Below are 16,954 nucleotides of genomic sequence, written 5' to 3'. Positions count from 1 at the left end.
AAAATGCAAAGAAAAGCCATTCACTTTTCTTCTCAAATATTTCTTTCACCTCAACACGTGCTTATGGGCACATTCTTCAGGATACATGTGGGATCCCTCTAGCCCCAAACCCAAATTCATGGGTTATGAAGAAGAATAGAAAGCCTAGCCAAGCAGAGGTCAGAAGAGCTGGATTTCGGTCCTGTTCTGTAACCCAGTGGATTGTCCTCAATAAATTATCCTAAACCTGAATTTCCATATCTGTTATAGGATGTTGCACTCATCTCTCTTAAGGTTCTGTGAAGCCCAAATGAGATTACACATCTGAAAGTAATGAAGTGTAACTGAAACGTGAGATGTGTCCTCCTTCTCTTTCTCCTTCACGATGGGGCCATTAACAATTTACCTAACTCCCTGGGTTTCCTCTAACGTTAGAAAGTTTTTGAAGTCTTCTGGGCAGCTTTATATTCAGGCTGCCCATATTAAGATAAATTATGTTAAAATGAATCCAAAATTAAACACTGAAGCATCTTTCAAATGAAGAACCTAGAAGAAGATTCTCATTAAATACCGATTCCTCCTAAACAAAGAAACTAAGACTCAGAATAGCATTAACTGACATCCTTAATTACAAAAATACTTTTGGCTTTGAATTCCCGCTTCCATTCCATATTATTTATTTATACTATAAACGATAAAGTTCAAAATTTAAAGGTTTGTTCATTCTAATTGGTAAGTGATCAAAATCCTTCACTCTATACCACTTTTTAATCTACCTACAGTAGTCTTCACTGAGCGTGCACTTCAGAGTAATGTGGTTTCAGATGTGAAATACAGGTAAGCATCATTTCCAGAGTCATGGACTCAGAGACCAGTGATCCAAGGGATATACTCTACGCAGAGGCAGAAGCCATAGTAGTAACACCAGAATAAGTCTGCCAGACTTTAGATGCATGACGGTGGGATCTCAAACTTGCTGCTATCACGAGTCCATAGGGACTTAGGACTTAGCGTTCTAAGGATTAAGGATTCTTAGGGTTGGGGTGAGACAATTTGGCTTGAGGATCCTACTTGGGCTCTAGCAGTTGGCATAGAGTATACCACTATGACTAGCAGTGATACCTGCCCTGGGCTTTCTCAGGTTCACTTTTCAGGGGAGTGGCATCTTCACTCCTGATATCCACAGGTGTTTCTGCAAGGACCTGTCCTTTTGGCCAATGTCAGGATATGCTTAGAAGACATGGGCTACAGTTTCCAAATATGTGCAAATATTGTTCTTTTCTCCACCACTCAGCTTGTATTTGATAGTTCGTGGCATATGGGGCCGATTTAAGAGTTCTGGAAAAGTAACTGTGATGCTAGTGATTTAAGGAATAGCTGCACATCAACAAAAACTACAGTTGCTTCTTACTATTTGAAAGACTGTCAACGGAGCGGCCATGGGCCCCAGAGGACATGCTGAATTTTGGAGTGTGTGTCTGTACCTGAAGCTAAGTGCTCAGCTATATCTTGTTAACTGCATTTTTAATAATCTTTAGTACATTATTATTAGAAAAATAATGAGCTCAGTATTTACCAAGACAGATCCTTCCTGTGGCATCCAAAGTCATTCCACTGGGGCACTGACACTTGAATGACCCCCTAGTGTTAACACACAGGCCATTTTTGCACACTCCTGGGAACACTTCACATTCATCTATATCTAAAAAGAAAAAAAAAGCATAAAGTTAATATATGTTTACAATATCATTCTACCTTACTCTACTCATGCAGTCATAATTATTCCCCATTTTGAACCTGGTAAGTTGATAAAACTAGTTTGCCTACAAATAGTTCGTGTAGAATTTCTAGGGTGCCTGAATAGCAACCAGAATGAGCCCAATTATTACTAAATATGTAAGAGTTTCTCCACTGGTTTCAGGGAATAACTTTTGAGTTGCAGAGACAGGCAGCTGGTGTGAGTTCTTGGAGATAGCTCTGGTAGCTGTGGACATTTCAGGTAAGGTTCCCGGCAATATAATTTGCTTTATGAGACCAGATGCCCGGAAATGAATGGAGAAGCAAAAACCTGGTTTTTCAAACTAGCAAAGAAGAAACAGCTTGAAGGTCAGCATAGAAAAATATCCCACCAAGGAATATGTGGGCCAATGAAGGGTGTCTTTTAAGAAGTGCTGATAAATCACCAGAAAATGTACAATCAATTCTAACTCAGCCATGGTCTCAGGCTGTTCTGTCCATGCTTTGGTCTCAGCTTGGGCTGAGGAGAATGAAAAGATACTCATGTTCATTCATTCATCATTCATCCAATCTCTCTCAAATGTATCAGTCCTTCCCAGTTCGCTTAATGGAGAGCAATATGTTCTCTGCACTTAATTTGGAAAAGTATTCACCACCAAGTTAATCAAAAGAAAGGCACTTGCCAATGCCAAAAAAAAAAAAAAAAAAAGGTGGGGGGAACATTAGCTGAGAAACTCATATACACTGTGTCTCTATTTAGAAGAAATAACTTTCCACACCAGGAATGTTGAAAACATATTCTGAATCTTTCCTTGTAAGAGAGATCAATGGGGAGGGGGTGGAATCTACCTTTTTGGGTTTTTTGTTTTGTTTTGGCCACTTGTACAACAAAATATGCTGCTGAGGTCAGATAAGTTATTAACAGCGGGTCTGGACCAGAGAAAGGCCAAAGGATTCAGTCATCATTTGGAAAGCAAGACCTTGGGTGGGGGTTGTAGTGTGCCTCTTTGTTTTAACAGGGAAAAAACTTCATTTCATCCCACATATGGGACTAATTGCTGTTTTTAAAATTTTTCAGCTGCTGTGTCATGTCAGGTTGTGTTAGTCACCATGACCTATGTCTATCTGAAACTCCACGAGAAAGAATCACAGCAAACTGAAGAAACTCCATGCAGACTTTCAACAAAGAGAAAACAGAATGTGTCCTTCTAAATCATCCATGACTGTGAAACAAACAAACAAAAAATGCCAGGACAAACCAAAGAAACACACATTTTACAGACTCATCAAAAACTTACTGTTTTTCTCTTCCTGACAGCATTGTGAAAGTGCAGTCTCTCTAAACTGTGATCAACCTAAAACATTTTAAGCTACCCACCCTGTCCTTTGGACATCGCAGTCTGACACTAGCAATAGTATATATACACTTGTGAAATTAACAGCTGTTCCGTTTTGTAGTTCTCATTATTTTTTTTTCTCTGCTGCATATTTCTCCCTGTTAAGTTACATGACAGCTTTATCCAGTCCAAGTTAATACAAACATTCATTATGCACAAAAAAATGTATGGTTTATAAGTAATCAGAAATACCTTCACACTGTGTTCCTTTAATTCTTGAGTACCCTTTACCACATATGGGATCTGTAATAAAAAGCAAAAAACAAAACAGAAAATTAACTTGAGATAACAATATCCAGACTTTGCAGTTCTGACATAGTATAAGAAACATGAAAGATGACCTGGAACATGAAGTAGATTGTGTTGCTATAAGTATGAGATAACAAAATGTTTCTGAGATTGCATAGGTGAGGAAGAACAACAATGAAATGTCTCCTCAAATAAAGCTCAATTCCACTAAGATATTCCAAAAGACACAGAAGTACCCTATAGATCATGTTAAAGTGATAGCTAAGAGGGAAACTGAAGGTAGATTTCTCTCTTGCTGTTCACCTGAAAATAGGAATCACACTATAGAATTACTTTAACATGAATATGGAAAACTCAAGTCTATAATTTGGAGATCTCACGCCCTCCAGCATTCACATAAATTTATACATTTATGTATCTAAACAGTAAATCAGCAAAACCATGAGCAAGGTTCTCAAACCTTGAATTCCCAACAGATTTAGACGTTCACCAGAAATCCTCCTGAAGTTTAGTCATGAATACTGGTTTCTTTACATCAATTAGCTTTTTGAAAGAGAATCTGTACCTATAAAAAGCTCAGAACCCCTAACCACAAGGTTCCCAAGAGAGCCGGTAGGCACTGGTGCTCCAGGGAAGCAACACTAACCACATTACAATGTGGAGACAGAAAATAATAAATTAACAAAATCACATAAAAATGGACACTTCTTATTTCCCATTCAGCAATATAGTTGGGGTAATCAGGATTAAATCTTTCAAAATTCTCATGTGAACCTAGATAAACGAAGGACTAGCCTTCCCCTTTTTAGGCAAAGACCAGTGGAGTGGGGTAGGAACCACAGCATGGGTTTCTCTTACCAACTTGGCATAGGGTGCACGGGCTTCCCCACGCAGCACCGAGGGAGGAGCAGCACTGGGACTTTAAGGTGGCTCCATTGATGTTGATCTCACACCGCCCATCGATGACAGTCTGCCAGCAAGTTCCCTTGATGGTTTCTGCAGATGAGGGAATAATATTTAATGAATCGATATAAAAATTCAAACATACACCTTGGAATCATAGGAAAAAATAGCATTTGAAACGAAGAATAACGAAGTTTTTAATGTTGTTCATCCATACTTAAACTCTTTTGCAGGAAAAGCTGATATTGAGTATAACAACATTGATAAACATAGAAAAATCATTCTCAGAAAGATAAATACCTATGCAGATGGTTTTTGTTGGATCCAAAGTACTTTCAGAAGAACATTCACAAATAAAAGAGCCCGGGCTGTTCTTGCAGACTCCATTAATGCAAGGACTTGATTCACATTCATCAATGTCTGAAACAAAAACAGGTCTACATTACTGCTAAAATTTAGTCTTGGGCCTAAAAGAGTACTTCAGCTTTGGCCTCAATTGCTACTACATATCCTTCATCCCACATAGTAAAGCGGGCCTAATAGTTTTTCCTACACTAGATGGAATGCCAAAATAACTCTATAGTATAGACTAGTACATCTCTACAGTATAGAATACTGGACTAGGCTGAACCTTTCTTTTTATTCAGAATATCTGCAGTAAATGTGTATGTGATTTCTGAATTAACAGCTCAAATAGCAGACACATAACATTTTCTTTATCTATTAAATGATGGCAATTAAAATGCCAATTGCAAGTAAATACCATAAGTGGCTTACAAAGTACATACTAGTACCATTTAGAACCACAGAATTTCGACTAAATTGGCATAACTGTCTAAAATACAGGAGACTCTAATTTAGTCTTATGGTTTTCTAATGGCATTCCAAAAGATAGCAAAGTACACAGTATAAGAACAAAAATATGGTTTACCTTCACATGTTTTTAGGTCAGGTTTGTAGATAAATCCCTTGGGGCAGGTACAGACAAAACTTCCAGGAGTATTTCTACATTGTCCATTGTCACAAAGGAGACTGTTCAGTACACATTCATTAATATCTGGAAAGTCAATGAAAATGAACACTTACAAGGGTCTAGACTTTGCTTGTATCTTCTTTGCTCTTTTACATTAGATCTTTAAAGTAATAATGGTATGATCGATTCAAGTAAAAAGGCAAAATTCTTGTATCATTAGCTTTTACCTAAACTATCTCATTTTAGGAAAACAGAGGTTTGACCTGGTTTTATTTTATTTTATTTTATTTTATTTTTTGAGACAGAGTCTCGCTCTGTCACCCAGGCTGGAGTGCAGTGGTGTGATCTTGGCTCACTGCAAGCTCCACCTCCTGGGTTCACGCCATTCTCCTGCCTCAGCCTCCCGAGTAGCTGGGACTACAGGCACCCGCCCCCAGGCCCAGCTAATTTTTCTGTATTTTTAGTAGAGATGGGGTTTCACTGTGTTCGCCAGGATGGTCTCGATCTCCTGATCTCGTGATCCACCTGCCTTGGCCTCCCAAAGTGCTGGGATTATAGGCGTGGGCCACTGCACCCAGCCAGCCTGGTTTTAAACTAAATATCTAAACTGAATATCTACAAAGCCTAAAGTCATTAGACTATTTAATTCACTTATTTCTTTAACAGGAAGAAAATATAGATTTGCTGGAAATCATTATCTTTATATAGTTACATTATATAATTAAATTTATATAATTTAATTCATTTTGTCAAATTAAAAGGATTAACCTTATTGATTTAAGGAACTAAATAAATACTTAAAAGGTATGGTCCATCTTTGACATGTGTTAGTTCTAGAATAGGTGTTTCTTCCTTATAATAATTCAAACTGTCTCCAGGTACGATTATAAAGTATAAAGTAATCTGTAGCATTTATGATTGTCATGGAGAATTTAGATTCATGATTTAGGGAGCTCAGGAAAACTGCTTGCTTTCAGCTGAATAATATGCCTGTCTAAAGCAAAACCCAACTTTAAGGGTTTAACGTAACAGAGAGCAGGTATTCCTGAAAGTAAGCTGTGTTTTCTCTGATTAAGTCTAATAAATGTTTGGGAGAACAGCTGCTTCTCTCTCAGTAAAAACAAGGTTGACTTTGTAGTCACGTGAGAATGGTTCAGAATCTCTGTATCTCATATCTAAGGAGCTTCTCTTTGAAGGAGTGAAATCTGATACATCTTTATTTTAAGGAGCAAATCATTTCAAGGAATGAATCTGATACATCATTACTCATAAATTGTCAAGATGCAGTCATGTAAATTTTTGTTATTAAAGACATGCATCTGCTGTGCTGACATTCGAAGTATAAAGTGTCCTTCTGCCTAGACCTCTAAGCTACTCAAAGGCAGTTTTCTCCCAGCAATGAAAGAATGAATGCATTATGCAGGAAATGTTTCAGAAAACAGGTAAAACTTCTTACCAACACAGTTCTTCCCGGTTGAATCCACTTCATATCCTGAATTGCATATACATTTATAGGTCCCACGAAGGTTTTCACAGATTCCATTTGGGCAAATATCAGGATCTAGTGCACATTCATTTATATCTGTACCACAGAAAAGTTCAAAATCAATCAACATTATAAAATAAACATTGAATGAATTGTTAAAAATATAACACTATAATACATGTAATGACCTTAGGACCTACTGGAGGAAAAAAATCGATTTCACTGGAAAGAGAACTCTCGATCTCTTTTTCTCACTGTAAGATATTCTGAGTCAAGTCTTTCTCTCACAAGTTCCTGAGAGGAACTTGGCCTCTCAGCCAGAACTACAAGATAACCAATCCCTAATCAAGCTGAAGGAGACCTCCTGGACTTCTCCTAGTCCAAGCACCAAGATGGAAACATGGATCGACAGCAGGTCCCAAGTCTCTACAACTGGTCTCCCTACCACCAGCCCTTCTTTCTTCCATCTACCCTCTACACTGCAACCATTCGTACCATCCTAAAAGCAAGCTGATTATATCATTCTCATGGTTCAAACTTTCATGGGTTCAACAATATCCTCAAGATTAAACTAAAATACAAATTTTTTGTTTACTTATCCCAAACTTCACACTCTTCCGTGAACATATAATGCCCTCTTCGCTCTGTGTCAGGAACGCCTGCAGCAGGCTTATTTACAGGTCAAAAGCCAGCTCCAACACCACATGCTCTGAAAAAGCCTCTGCCGCTCTGCCCACCTGAGGTGGGGCCCTCCCTCTTCTGCACCCTCACAACTGAGGACTCAAGGCAGGCGCAGAATGACAACCAGTGAATGGATAGTCCCAAATCCTGGTGCCTGATTCTTCTATAAATTAGAGTTGACTTTTTTTTTTCTTCCAAGTCCCTATCACAACTTACTTATTTCCCATTAACTCCTTATTCATTATAAGTTTCCTTACCTCTCATCTTTCCTCCTCTGAATACCCCCTCCACATTTTCATTTACACACAATGATGAAACTAATCATGCTGAATGAACTGACAATCAATTCAGCCAGTCCACGTTCTTTCAGATCTCCCTGAATCAAACTGCGTAGCTTTATATTAATAAAATTATCCCTTCCACTTTCTTGTCACCTATTTTCATACTTGTTCCAATTCTCCCTTTTAACTTTAATTCCTTGCATGGCACCGATATTTCTCTAGCTAAATATTTCATTCTCTTCCAACTCAGTTAATTGCTGTCACTGCTCCCTACTGCCGTCTTATAATACTGAGCACTTAACAGTTAAGAATCCTTCAGAATGCAGATGGAGAATGGTTCCACCAGCCCATCATCCTGAGTTGTACTTGATAGTGGAAGATCCACAGGAGAGTCAGGCTGCCCCTTCTCAAGCATGAGCAACAAAAGTCATTATATGTCATCTGCGAGCACCCATCAACCACAATGGGAGAGCACCTAACCCCTTCAGTGGCCAAGCCCCACAGCCACACCCAGAAATCCTAGAGCCCACAGTGCCCTGGCTGCTCTGCCACTGAAGGCTTCTGAGCATCCCAGATACATGGCACAGCGATGGCCAGAGAGGGAGTCAGGTCAGACTAGTGTAAAGGGATCAATGCGAAACCCACAGGAAAGCCTGATGCTGCCTCCGCACATAGTGAAGGTAGTAAATTTTGAAAGGAATCCTTACCACTGCCTGCTGACGTCATCCCCGGCCCGCTGCTGCAGAGCGCCTGATATTCCGCTGCAATAAATTAACAGACAGTAAATGATTCCCTTGTTTGCAGAATAGGTCGATCCTGCCCTTGGTTTTGCACACATCATTTCCTCCAAAGTGAGTAGAACCAAAATTAAGTGGTAACGGAAAAAGGAGGTATCTCCCCAGGGAGTCACCTTTACATCAGGCTCCCATTTTAAAGGCTACACATCATCGAGGAAAACAACTTTTAAGGATATAGGCAAGTTATAGCAATTCCTTGTGCAAAGCCCTTTCGGAAAAGGTGTTTTTCCTATAACTTGATTTTGTTCACCAGGGAACACTTTACACTTACGGTGAAATGTGCCTGTTAAAATGTGGTTTCTTAACTGTTAATAAAACTTTCTCCCACCATCTTGGGGATAATTTTGCTTCTCCCTGCTAGCTGTTTTTTCAGTACAATTGGTTCTTAACATTTCCTCATTTCTCTCTGTAAATTCTCTAGCCTCCTCTCACAAGTGCAACAACAGAATACCTACTCTTGCATTTAAGTGTATTTTTAAAGTTACTATTTATCAGGATACTGGATTCATTCTCTATGATATATCCATAGAGAAAGTATTGCTTACTGTTAAAACTGTGAGATTTTAATTGAAGAAACTGAAGTACACAGAATATGTCCCCAAATTTGAGATAGAATCAAAATTCTATTTCTTAAAATTAATACTATGTTTTACATACAATTCCAACAATACTTAACATAAGAGTGAATGATGAAAATGTAGAACTAACTGGAGTCACACTATCCAAGGAAAGGAAACTAGTGTCCCCTTAGTTGCCAATGGTTTCTGGCAAACACAGTCTCATGGTCAAATGTAAATCATCTGTGCTTAAGTGGAAGGAGAACAGGGTATCAGGGCTGGGGCTTATTGTAGAGGCTGACCGCACCTCACTGCTGAAGCAAATAGTTCCTATCTTCTGCATGCCAGAGAATTGCATCCTGATGACAGTGGACGTAAATGAGTTATACAACCAAAAATTTTCATGTCTTCTAACAAATGTGAATTTGAGAAAGCAGTGATGATTTAATTTTCAAATCGTCTTAGAAAGGGCCAAAAAACCAACAGATGGGAAGGTGTGTTTGAAAGCCAGGTCTGGGAACAAAAAGAAATTCATCCTTTTTATTCTGTTATATCAGCAAAAAACTAAAATATGTATGAAATACTGTAATAAAACAAGAAAACCAAAATCATGCCAGTTTCATAAAAAGGAATTTTAGAGATAATGACAATTTTGCTGAAGTTTGGCCTAAATGGAAGCAAATTATTGTCACCATTGTTTTCCATTTAGGCAGGATCTGGTTCTAGACCATTTTTTGTAGTGAGTTCAAATAAGCATGGGTTTTAATACCAATGACAATGCTAATTGCTGGGAGTTTTGGAAGCAGCCCTTTTCCTCTGTTAGTTTCTTCTCCCATAAATTTGGAACGATAATTCCCATTTCACCTGGTAGCTGTACAGAATTAACATTACATGTTTAATGATTTAACATGTACTGTGCACAGCTCAGGCCTTGAATAAAAAATAAGTAAATAAAAGTATTATAAACACATATTAAGGGGTAGGTATTGATGAGCTAACTCAGTGTAGTGCCATGGAGACAGTGGCATGAGGGATCCATGAGAAAATTCCCCAGAATTACCCTCCTGTGGGTTTAACTGACCAATCACACTCCCATGGGTTTAACTGATCCATTTCTGTGAAACGCCATTGTCAGAAGGCTGAGGACACAAGAGGGCTTGCTGAACAATGTGAATGAGCTCCAGCAACCAGTGAGAAACAGCTTCATATGCAGCTTGCCTGATTTGCAGACCACAAAGATGAACTTCGGATTTTGTATATTTGGAGTCTCTCCCTCAACTGACGGAAGACATTCCTTTTGAATATTTTCAGTACTTTAAACAGCCTACCCCCCATTCTTGAAATGAGGGATTTTCCTACATTGGGATGGTTCATGACCAAAGAGGTGGAGAAACCAAATGCATGAAACTACTTCCATGTGTGGACCTTTTCTGGGTAAACTCATTCAAATATAAGACAGAAGTTAGTGGAACCGGGCCTTACATTTAACTCTCGTTAAGCTTTACTGTTGCTATGGTTTGAATGTGTCCTCCAAAGGTCATGTGCTGGAAACTTAATCCCCAATGGAACAGGAATACTGCGAGGTGAGGCCTAATAAGAAGTGATTAGGTCATGAGGACTCTATCCTCATGAATGGATTAATGTTATTATCATGGGAGTGAGTGAGTTATCATGAGAGTGACGTTGTTAAAAAAGCACATTCAGTCCTCTCTAGCTTTCTCTGACTCCTGCATGCTCTGTTGCCCTTCCGCTTTCAGCTGTGAAGTGACTTGGCAAGAAGGCCCCCGACAGATGCTGGCGCCTTGATATTGGACTTCCCAGGCTCCAGAACTGTGAGAAATTAATGCATTTTCTTTATACATTATTCAGTTTGTGGTATTGTGTTACTGCAACAAAAACTGGACTAAGACAACTGCTTAAAGAAATCTGGTCTTTTGGTCACCTTTTTATAAACCCACATAATTTCCCTATGGATCTTAAGAATTCTTTGGAAGTGCACTTGGTCCAGAGGAAAATGTAAAGGCAAATATCTATATGCACCAAGGCTCCTGGATTCTAAGTCTTGGCTCTTCCAATCATTCAACATGTGAACAAGTCACCTGTACTCTTGTGTGCCAGCTTTCATGATACTTGTCTGTATTGCAATTCAAAGTAGGTAAGAAAAGTATTTTGAAATGTTAAAGTAACATGCAAAAGGATGATATTAGTAATACACAACTATGAAGTTATAGGAAAGTGTCTTTGATAGAATTATATTTGTATATAATAAAATTATTATAAACACATTGAACTGATTGGTGATCATACATAAAATAATTTCCATATTATTCACTGGGTGAAGTCATTAGCCAGAACAAAATTTGCTTTCTTTAAACTGGCATCCCTCATTTCTTTTTTCTTTCTTCATTGAGACAGAGTCTCGCTCCGTCGCCCAAGCTGGAGAACAGTAGTGCTATCTCAGCTCACTGAAACCTCCACCTCCTGGATTCAAATGATTCTCCTGCCTCAGCCTGAGTATCTGGGATTATAGGTGCGCACGACCATGTGTGGCTTTTGGTTTGTTTGTTTGTTTGTTTGTATTTTTAGTGGAGATGAGATTTCACCATGTCAGCCAGGCTGGTCTTGAACTCCTGACCTCAAGTGATCCACCTGCCTTGGTCTCCCAAAGTGCTGGGATTACAGGTGTGAGGCACCACTCCTGGCCCCCCATTTCTTTTAAAGGCTTCCATTTAACTTTCTCTAACTTTTCATAATATATTTTAATTTCTAACTGTTAGTTTCAAATACTATTATTTTTAAAATAACAAATCTTTTAAAATTATGATTTACTCTTTAATTTGTTTCCTTTAGGGCAGAAATAAACTGACTAAATCCTATATGTAAAACCAACCAATCAGAGCTACATATTTTCAATATTAGGTCTAACTTTATTTCAGGACATTAGAGGCCCACTGCCAAGTGACCTTAAAATTGTGTTTAAATACTGGTGGAACATTGTTTTAATTTCAGTAAAGTATTCTTGTTTTATAAATAGAAATAATTTACAACTGGACAGGACCTTTTGGATTATCTAAGGCAACTCATTTTGTAGATGAGATGTCTAAGGATAGCTTTTCTGCATTATTCTATTTTATAATTATGTTTATTAATATAAGCCACCTCAAATCCTTTCGAAAAGTAGGTGAGGAAAGTTCAGAAATAAGCAAAATACACAAATAACTAAATCACCTAAGTAATTTGGCTGCCTGTTGATGGAGGAACAGAATTCTAACTCGCTATCCAGTTTTCTTTTAATTAGGCCATGTCACTTCAACTGGAGAAAAATACTTTTTTTCTCTCAGGTTAAATCAAATCATTAAAGAAAACCACACCGGGCCGGGCATGGTGGCTCACGCCTGTAATCCCAGCACTTTGGGAGGCCGAGGCGGGTGGATCATGAGGTCAGGAGTTCAAGACCAGCCTGGCCAATATGGTGAAACCTCGTCTCTACTAAAAATACAAAAATTAGCCGAGCGTGGTGGCGCACACCTGTAATCCCAGCTACTCAGGAAGTTGAGGCAGAAGAATCGCTTGAATCCTGGAGGCAGAGGTGGCAGTGAGCTGAGATCATGCCACTGCACTCCAGCCTGGGCAACAGAGCAAGACTCCATCTCAGACAAAAAAAAAAAAAAAAAGAAAGAACGAAAAAGAAAACCATACCAAAATCAATATGTGGGATGTAAACAAAATTTACAAAATGGTCTTTTGGAAAGCTATTGGAAATAGCCAAGTAATATGACAGTTATTTACTTTTATGCTGTGTAAAAGTCTGCTTTTATAATAGTTTCTGCAAAATGCAAACATCATGAAACAACTTTAGAAAACAAGGCAAGGTGCATGTATTGCAAAGAGCTTGAGTATTATTGAGGTAGGGGAGTTTATACGGGAGGCACAAATGCAATACGTATTCCAAATGATTATGATAATCATTTGGAATAGGTACCTGTGACTAGACACTGGCTAGCCTCTGCCAAGACCCCAAGAAGGCACATGGCATACCCAGAGAGCAAAATGTCATCTTTCCCTGTGAATTCCACAAATGCAAAGACCTCAATGGTGGCAGAAGGCTGGCAGTATGAGGGCATCTCCATGATACCACATACCTGAATTCTGTGCAGGACACGGCTGGCAAGGTTCCCCAAATGCATACTCAGTGCTGGCACAACAGCATTCAGATTTCGTGACAGCACCAAACAAAGGTTTGATACACTGTCCTCTCTTGTATCCACCATAGCATGTACTCCGCATGTGTGTGTCTAAACAGGAAGAGGCATCTGTCATCACACTGTCACTTCAAACAGAGGAGAACCCCCCAAGTCAAAGTTGAAGAGGGCTTTGTTTATCCATCATCCCTGGTGTAACTCACAGGGAATGCCTCTGATATTAGGGCTCCATTTGAAGAAAAAATAAACAAAAATAGAAAAACACAACACATGCAGCTTCTAAGCATTGGAAACCAATGGCCAGATTGTTTCAGTGTTCTAGGGACTATCATGGTTTACCAAAATCTGAGGCCCTTCAATGCTGGAATTATATCTCATTTATTTTGTCTTTCTCAGGCCTGTGCAGAGCAGGCACTTAATAAATGTTGAATTAATAATGGATGAATGTTGAATCTCACATCCTGCTAAATAAGACCTTTATTAGAAATGTGGCCTATCCCAAAATAAACATGCAATTACTGAACGTCTGAATTAGGTATACTTTCCAAAAAGGAGAAAGCTTAATCTGTAAAAGGCTTGTTATATAAATCTGTAGATGTTGGTCAACTAAGCTGTGTTATCTTTACCACCAGGAAGAGTGTTTCCAGCTATGCCCAATCCTTTTCCAATTCAAATGGCTTACTGAGTACCTTTCTTAAAAATAATCTGGATAAAACTGGTATCAATTTTTCAACAAGTCTCATACTTTTTATAAAGCCTCATAAAACTATTACCATACAGGTTTCTGGGTGATCCATATTCTCCTTTGCATTCTATACTGCCCATGGACATCAATTCTCTATTAAAATGTTCATCATGAGATAATAGCGTATGCACATCAATTTCAATGACCAATATCAACAAAGGAGAAAACTGGAGAAAACTGAAGACAGCTATGGGATTAGGGAAGAACAGGGGGAAGGATAGGTGGGTATTCTCTTGCTTTTCACTTAATTCATCTTTCTAATCCTCGAATTAATGTTCAATTTACATAAGAAGAGAACTGACCTTGTGGATCTGTTGCTCTGCAAATATTCTTTATATCTTATCTGCTACAGTAGAGAGCATTTGTTACTAGTGGGCTTTATTGAGTGACAGAGGCTGAATCTCCGTCCTAAGTCTAGCCATGATGTTTTCTTACCAACACACACGCGTCCGTCCAGACCCACAGCCAGTCCAGGGAAGCACTCGCATCTGTAGGAGCCGTCAGTGTTGACGCAACGCCCGTTCATGCAGATCCCCGGGGTCTCACACTCGTTGATGTCTGTGGCAGAGAAAGGCACTTATTAAACACGAAGTGACGTTTATCTAAAACTACAACATATTGACAATTATGTTTTAACACTTGAAAATGGGGAAGACAGGAAATAACATGCAGCATCCGCAACAAAAGCTCAAATGGCATTCTCATTTTCCTCTGAAAGAACAGTAACAAAATCAAGAGAAATCAACTGTTGGAACGTCTTTTCCATAAAAAGCAACTTTAATACATTCTCCCAAGAGATTTTTGTATCCAAAATAATCACAAAGGCAAAAACAGAATCGGAGGAAGGAGAACAATGGCTGCTAGAAGACAAAGGGTTGTGTGTCATGCATAACCATGGTAGCTTTTCCAGGGCTCTCAGAAATCTAGAGTAATAATAAACGACAGGAGGACTTTCCTTTTGGTATTCATCACAAAGACTGGCATCCCTTCTAGTATCACCCATGTCTTAGCTCTCTGGGACAATTCACCTAAAATGAAAGGATATACAACTAAACCCTTGATGGAACACCATAGAAAAAGAACAGAAAATAAATACAGATTACTTTGATGACCATTCTGGGCCAATAACAGCACTGTATGTAACTGGAACCCAGCAAAGAAAAATCTTTCTTAAACTTTACAAATACTTTATGGTATTTTATGTGTATACTTAAGGAGGTCTGGTAAAATGCTTTATTGGACACATATTAATAATAGCAGAGGGTTTTTTTCCCTTTAATATGGGGAAGTACAAAAGGCACCAAAATTGTGGTTTGGAAAACATACAACACTTAGAGGCAAATGATTTTAGGCCAGGCATGGTGGCTCACACCTGTAATCCCAGCACTTTGGGAGGCCGAGGTTGGGAGCCCACTTGAGGCCAGGAGTTCAAGATCAGCCTGGCCAACATGGTGAAACTCCGTCTCTATTAAAAATACAAAAATGACCTGGGCATGATGGCATGCGCCTGTAATCCCAGCTATTTGTGAGGCTGAGGTACAAGAATTGCTTGAACCCAGGAGGCAGAGGTTGCAGTGAACTGAGATCACGCCACTGTACTCCATCCAGCCTGGGAGACAGAGTGAGACTGTGTCTTAGAAAAAAAAAAAAGAAAAAGAAAAAAAGCAAATGATTTTATAACAACTCCTTTTACAATATACAACTAGTGTATGTGACTATTAACTTTCTCCTGACCTTAAAAAGGCAAATTGAGAGTAAAACACCTTCGTGTTTTACTTAGCTTGTGTTGTTTGGCACAAAATATATTCGGGTGGTCCAGGGTTCTGTGTACAGATTGTATTTGAAACAGCAGTTATATTTAAATACAGGAACTCAAATTGGTTAGTTATTCTGGTCACCTTTTTGTTCAAATTGTGACACACAATAAAACGTGGAGACTACAACCTGAAAGGTAACACAAAGAGCTTTTAATAAGAATGGAGATGTAAAGTAGATCCAAAGGAAGGTAACTTTGGTCAAATTTAGTGGCCTCAACTTTCAGAGAGTGAACAGAGAAGCCACGTTGTTGATCAGATGAGTTAACTGCAGAGATTGAATTAGCATTGTTGATTCAGCTTTGAACAGTCACATCTTTGTGGGCTCAGGACTAAGTGCTCAGGGCTAAGAGAAAATCTTATCCCATGGCATAAAGAGAAATATTATAAAAAGGAAGAAATTCAGTGCACATGGGATTAATTTCTGTCTTTTTTCATCCTTCAGTCTTTTTACAGTGTGTGTACTCTATGCTCTATAAGCTAGAAAAACGAAGACATTGATAATAATACAGAGCTATGGAGCTCTCTCTCTCTGAGATCCTTAAGCCAGAATGCTAAAGTCAGAACAAACCATCCATATCATCAGCACTTTCAAATTAATAGAACAATCAATTTATTGATAGGATACTATTTCACTGGTTGCCAATGGTGGCCAAACCTGGTTTCATCTGTGAGGTCACAGCATTATCTGTTGGCCATACTTAATGCAGAGACGCTGTGGCCTGGGTCAGCAGGAGCCTAGAGGCATCAAAAGTGAATCTTAGTGTGCTCTGTGTATCAACAAGAAGATTATGTATTCTCCTAGGTCTGCTCACAAAGGGGCCTTCATATTTCTTTCTATTATTTTTTTTGGAAGCCCAATTCCAAATATTCCAGCAATCATTCTCTTCCCTTTTCTTTTTTACTTGTACAGTGCTAAATTTGCACAATTTGACACTTTGTTTTATGCTATCTTACGTTGTAGAATATTTCTATGTGTTAATCCTGTCTTCTCATATAAGTTCCTCCCACCACAGGGCTCAAAAGTACAGAAACCACCTTCCTACTTCAAATTTGAAACACCCAACTGTTTCTCTTGCTGGGAAGACAGATTTGCACAATATTAAGAGCCATTGATGTGAAGGTCATAGAGAATGTAGGTAAACAACCAAGG

General features: G+C 38.7%; 1 protein-coding gene across 1 annotated transcript in view; it reads right to left on the bottom strand.

Annotated features, from left to right (window-relative positions):
• Positions 1–16,954, bottom strand: part of FBN1 (fibrillin 1) — a 240,448-nt gene that overhangs the window by 83,304 nt on the left and 140,190 nt on the right. The window contains exons 16-24 of the mRNA XM_023227212.3: positions 14,423–14,545; positions 13,183–13,335; positions 8,394–8,447; positions 6,695–6,820; positions 5,197–5,322; positions 4,566–4,685; positions 4,221–4,358; positions 3,306–3,356; positions 1,556–1,681 (exon numbers count right to left, since the gene is read on the bottom strand). Coding sequence (XP_023082980.2) covers positions 1,556–1,681; positions 3,306–3,356; positions 4,221–4,358; positions 4,566–4,685; positions 5,197–5,322; positions 6,695–6,820; positions 8,394–8,447; positions 13,183–13,335; positions 14,423–14,545 — 1,017 coding nt within the window. The remainder of the gene's footprint in view (positions 1–1,555; positions 1,682–3,305; positions 3,357–4,220; positions 4,359–4,565; positions 4,686–5,196; positions 5,323–6,694; positions 6,821–8,393; positions 8,448–13,182; positions 13,336–14,422; positions 14,546–16,954) is intronic.

Source organism: Piliocolobus tephrosceles, chromosome 6 (genome assembly GCF_002776525.5).
Source record: "Piliocolobus tephrosceles isolate RC106 chromosome 6, ASM277652v3, whole genome shotgun sequence".
NCBI lineage: Eukaryota > Metazoa > Chordata > Mammalia > Primates > Cercopithecidae > Piliocolobus > Piliocolobus tephrosceles.
The sequence above is the reverse complement of the archived record's forward strand: the minus strand, read 5'-3'. Positions and strand labels throughout refer to the sequence as shown.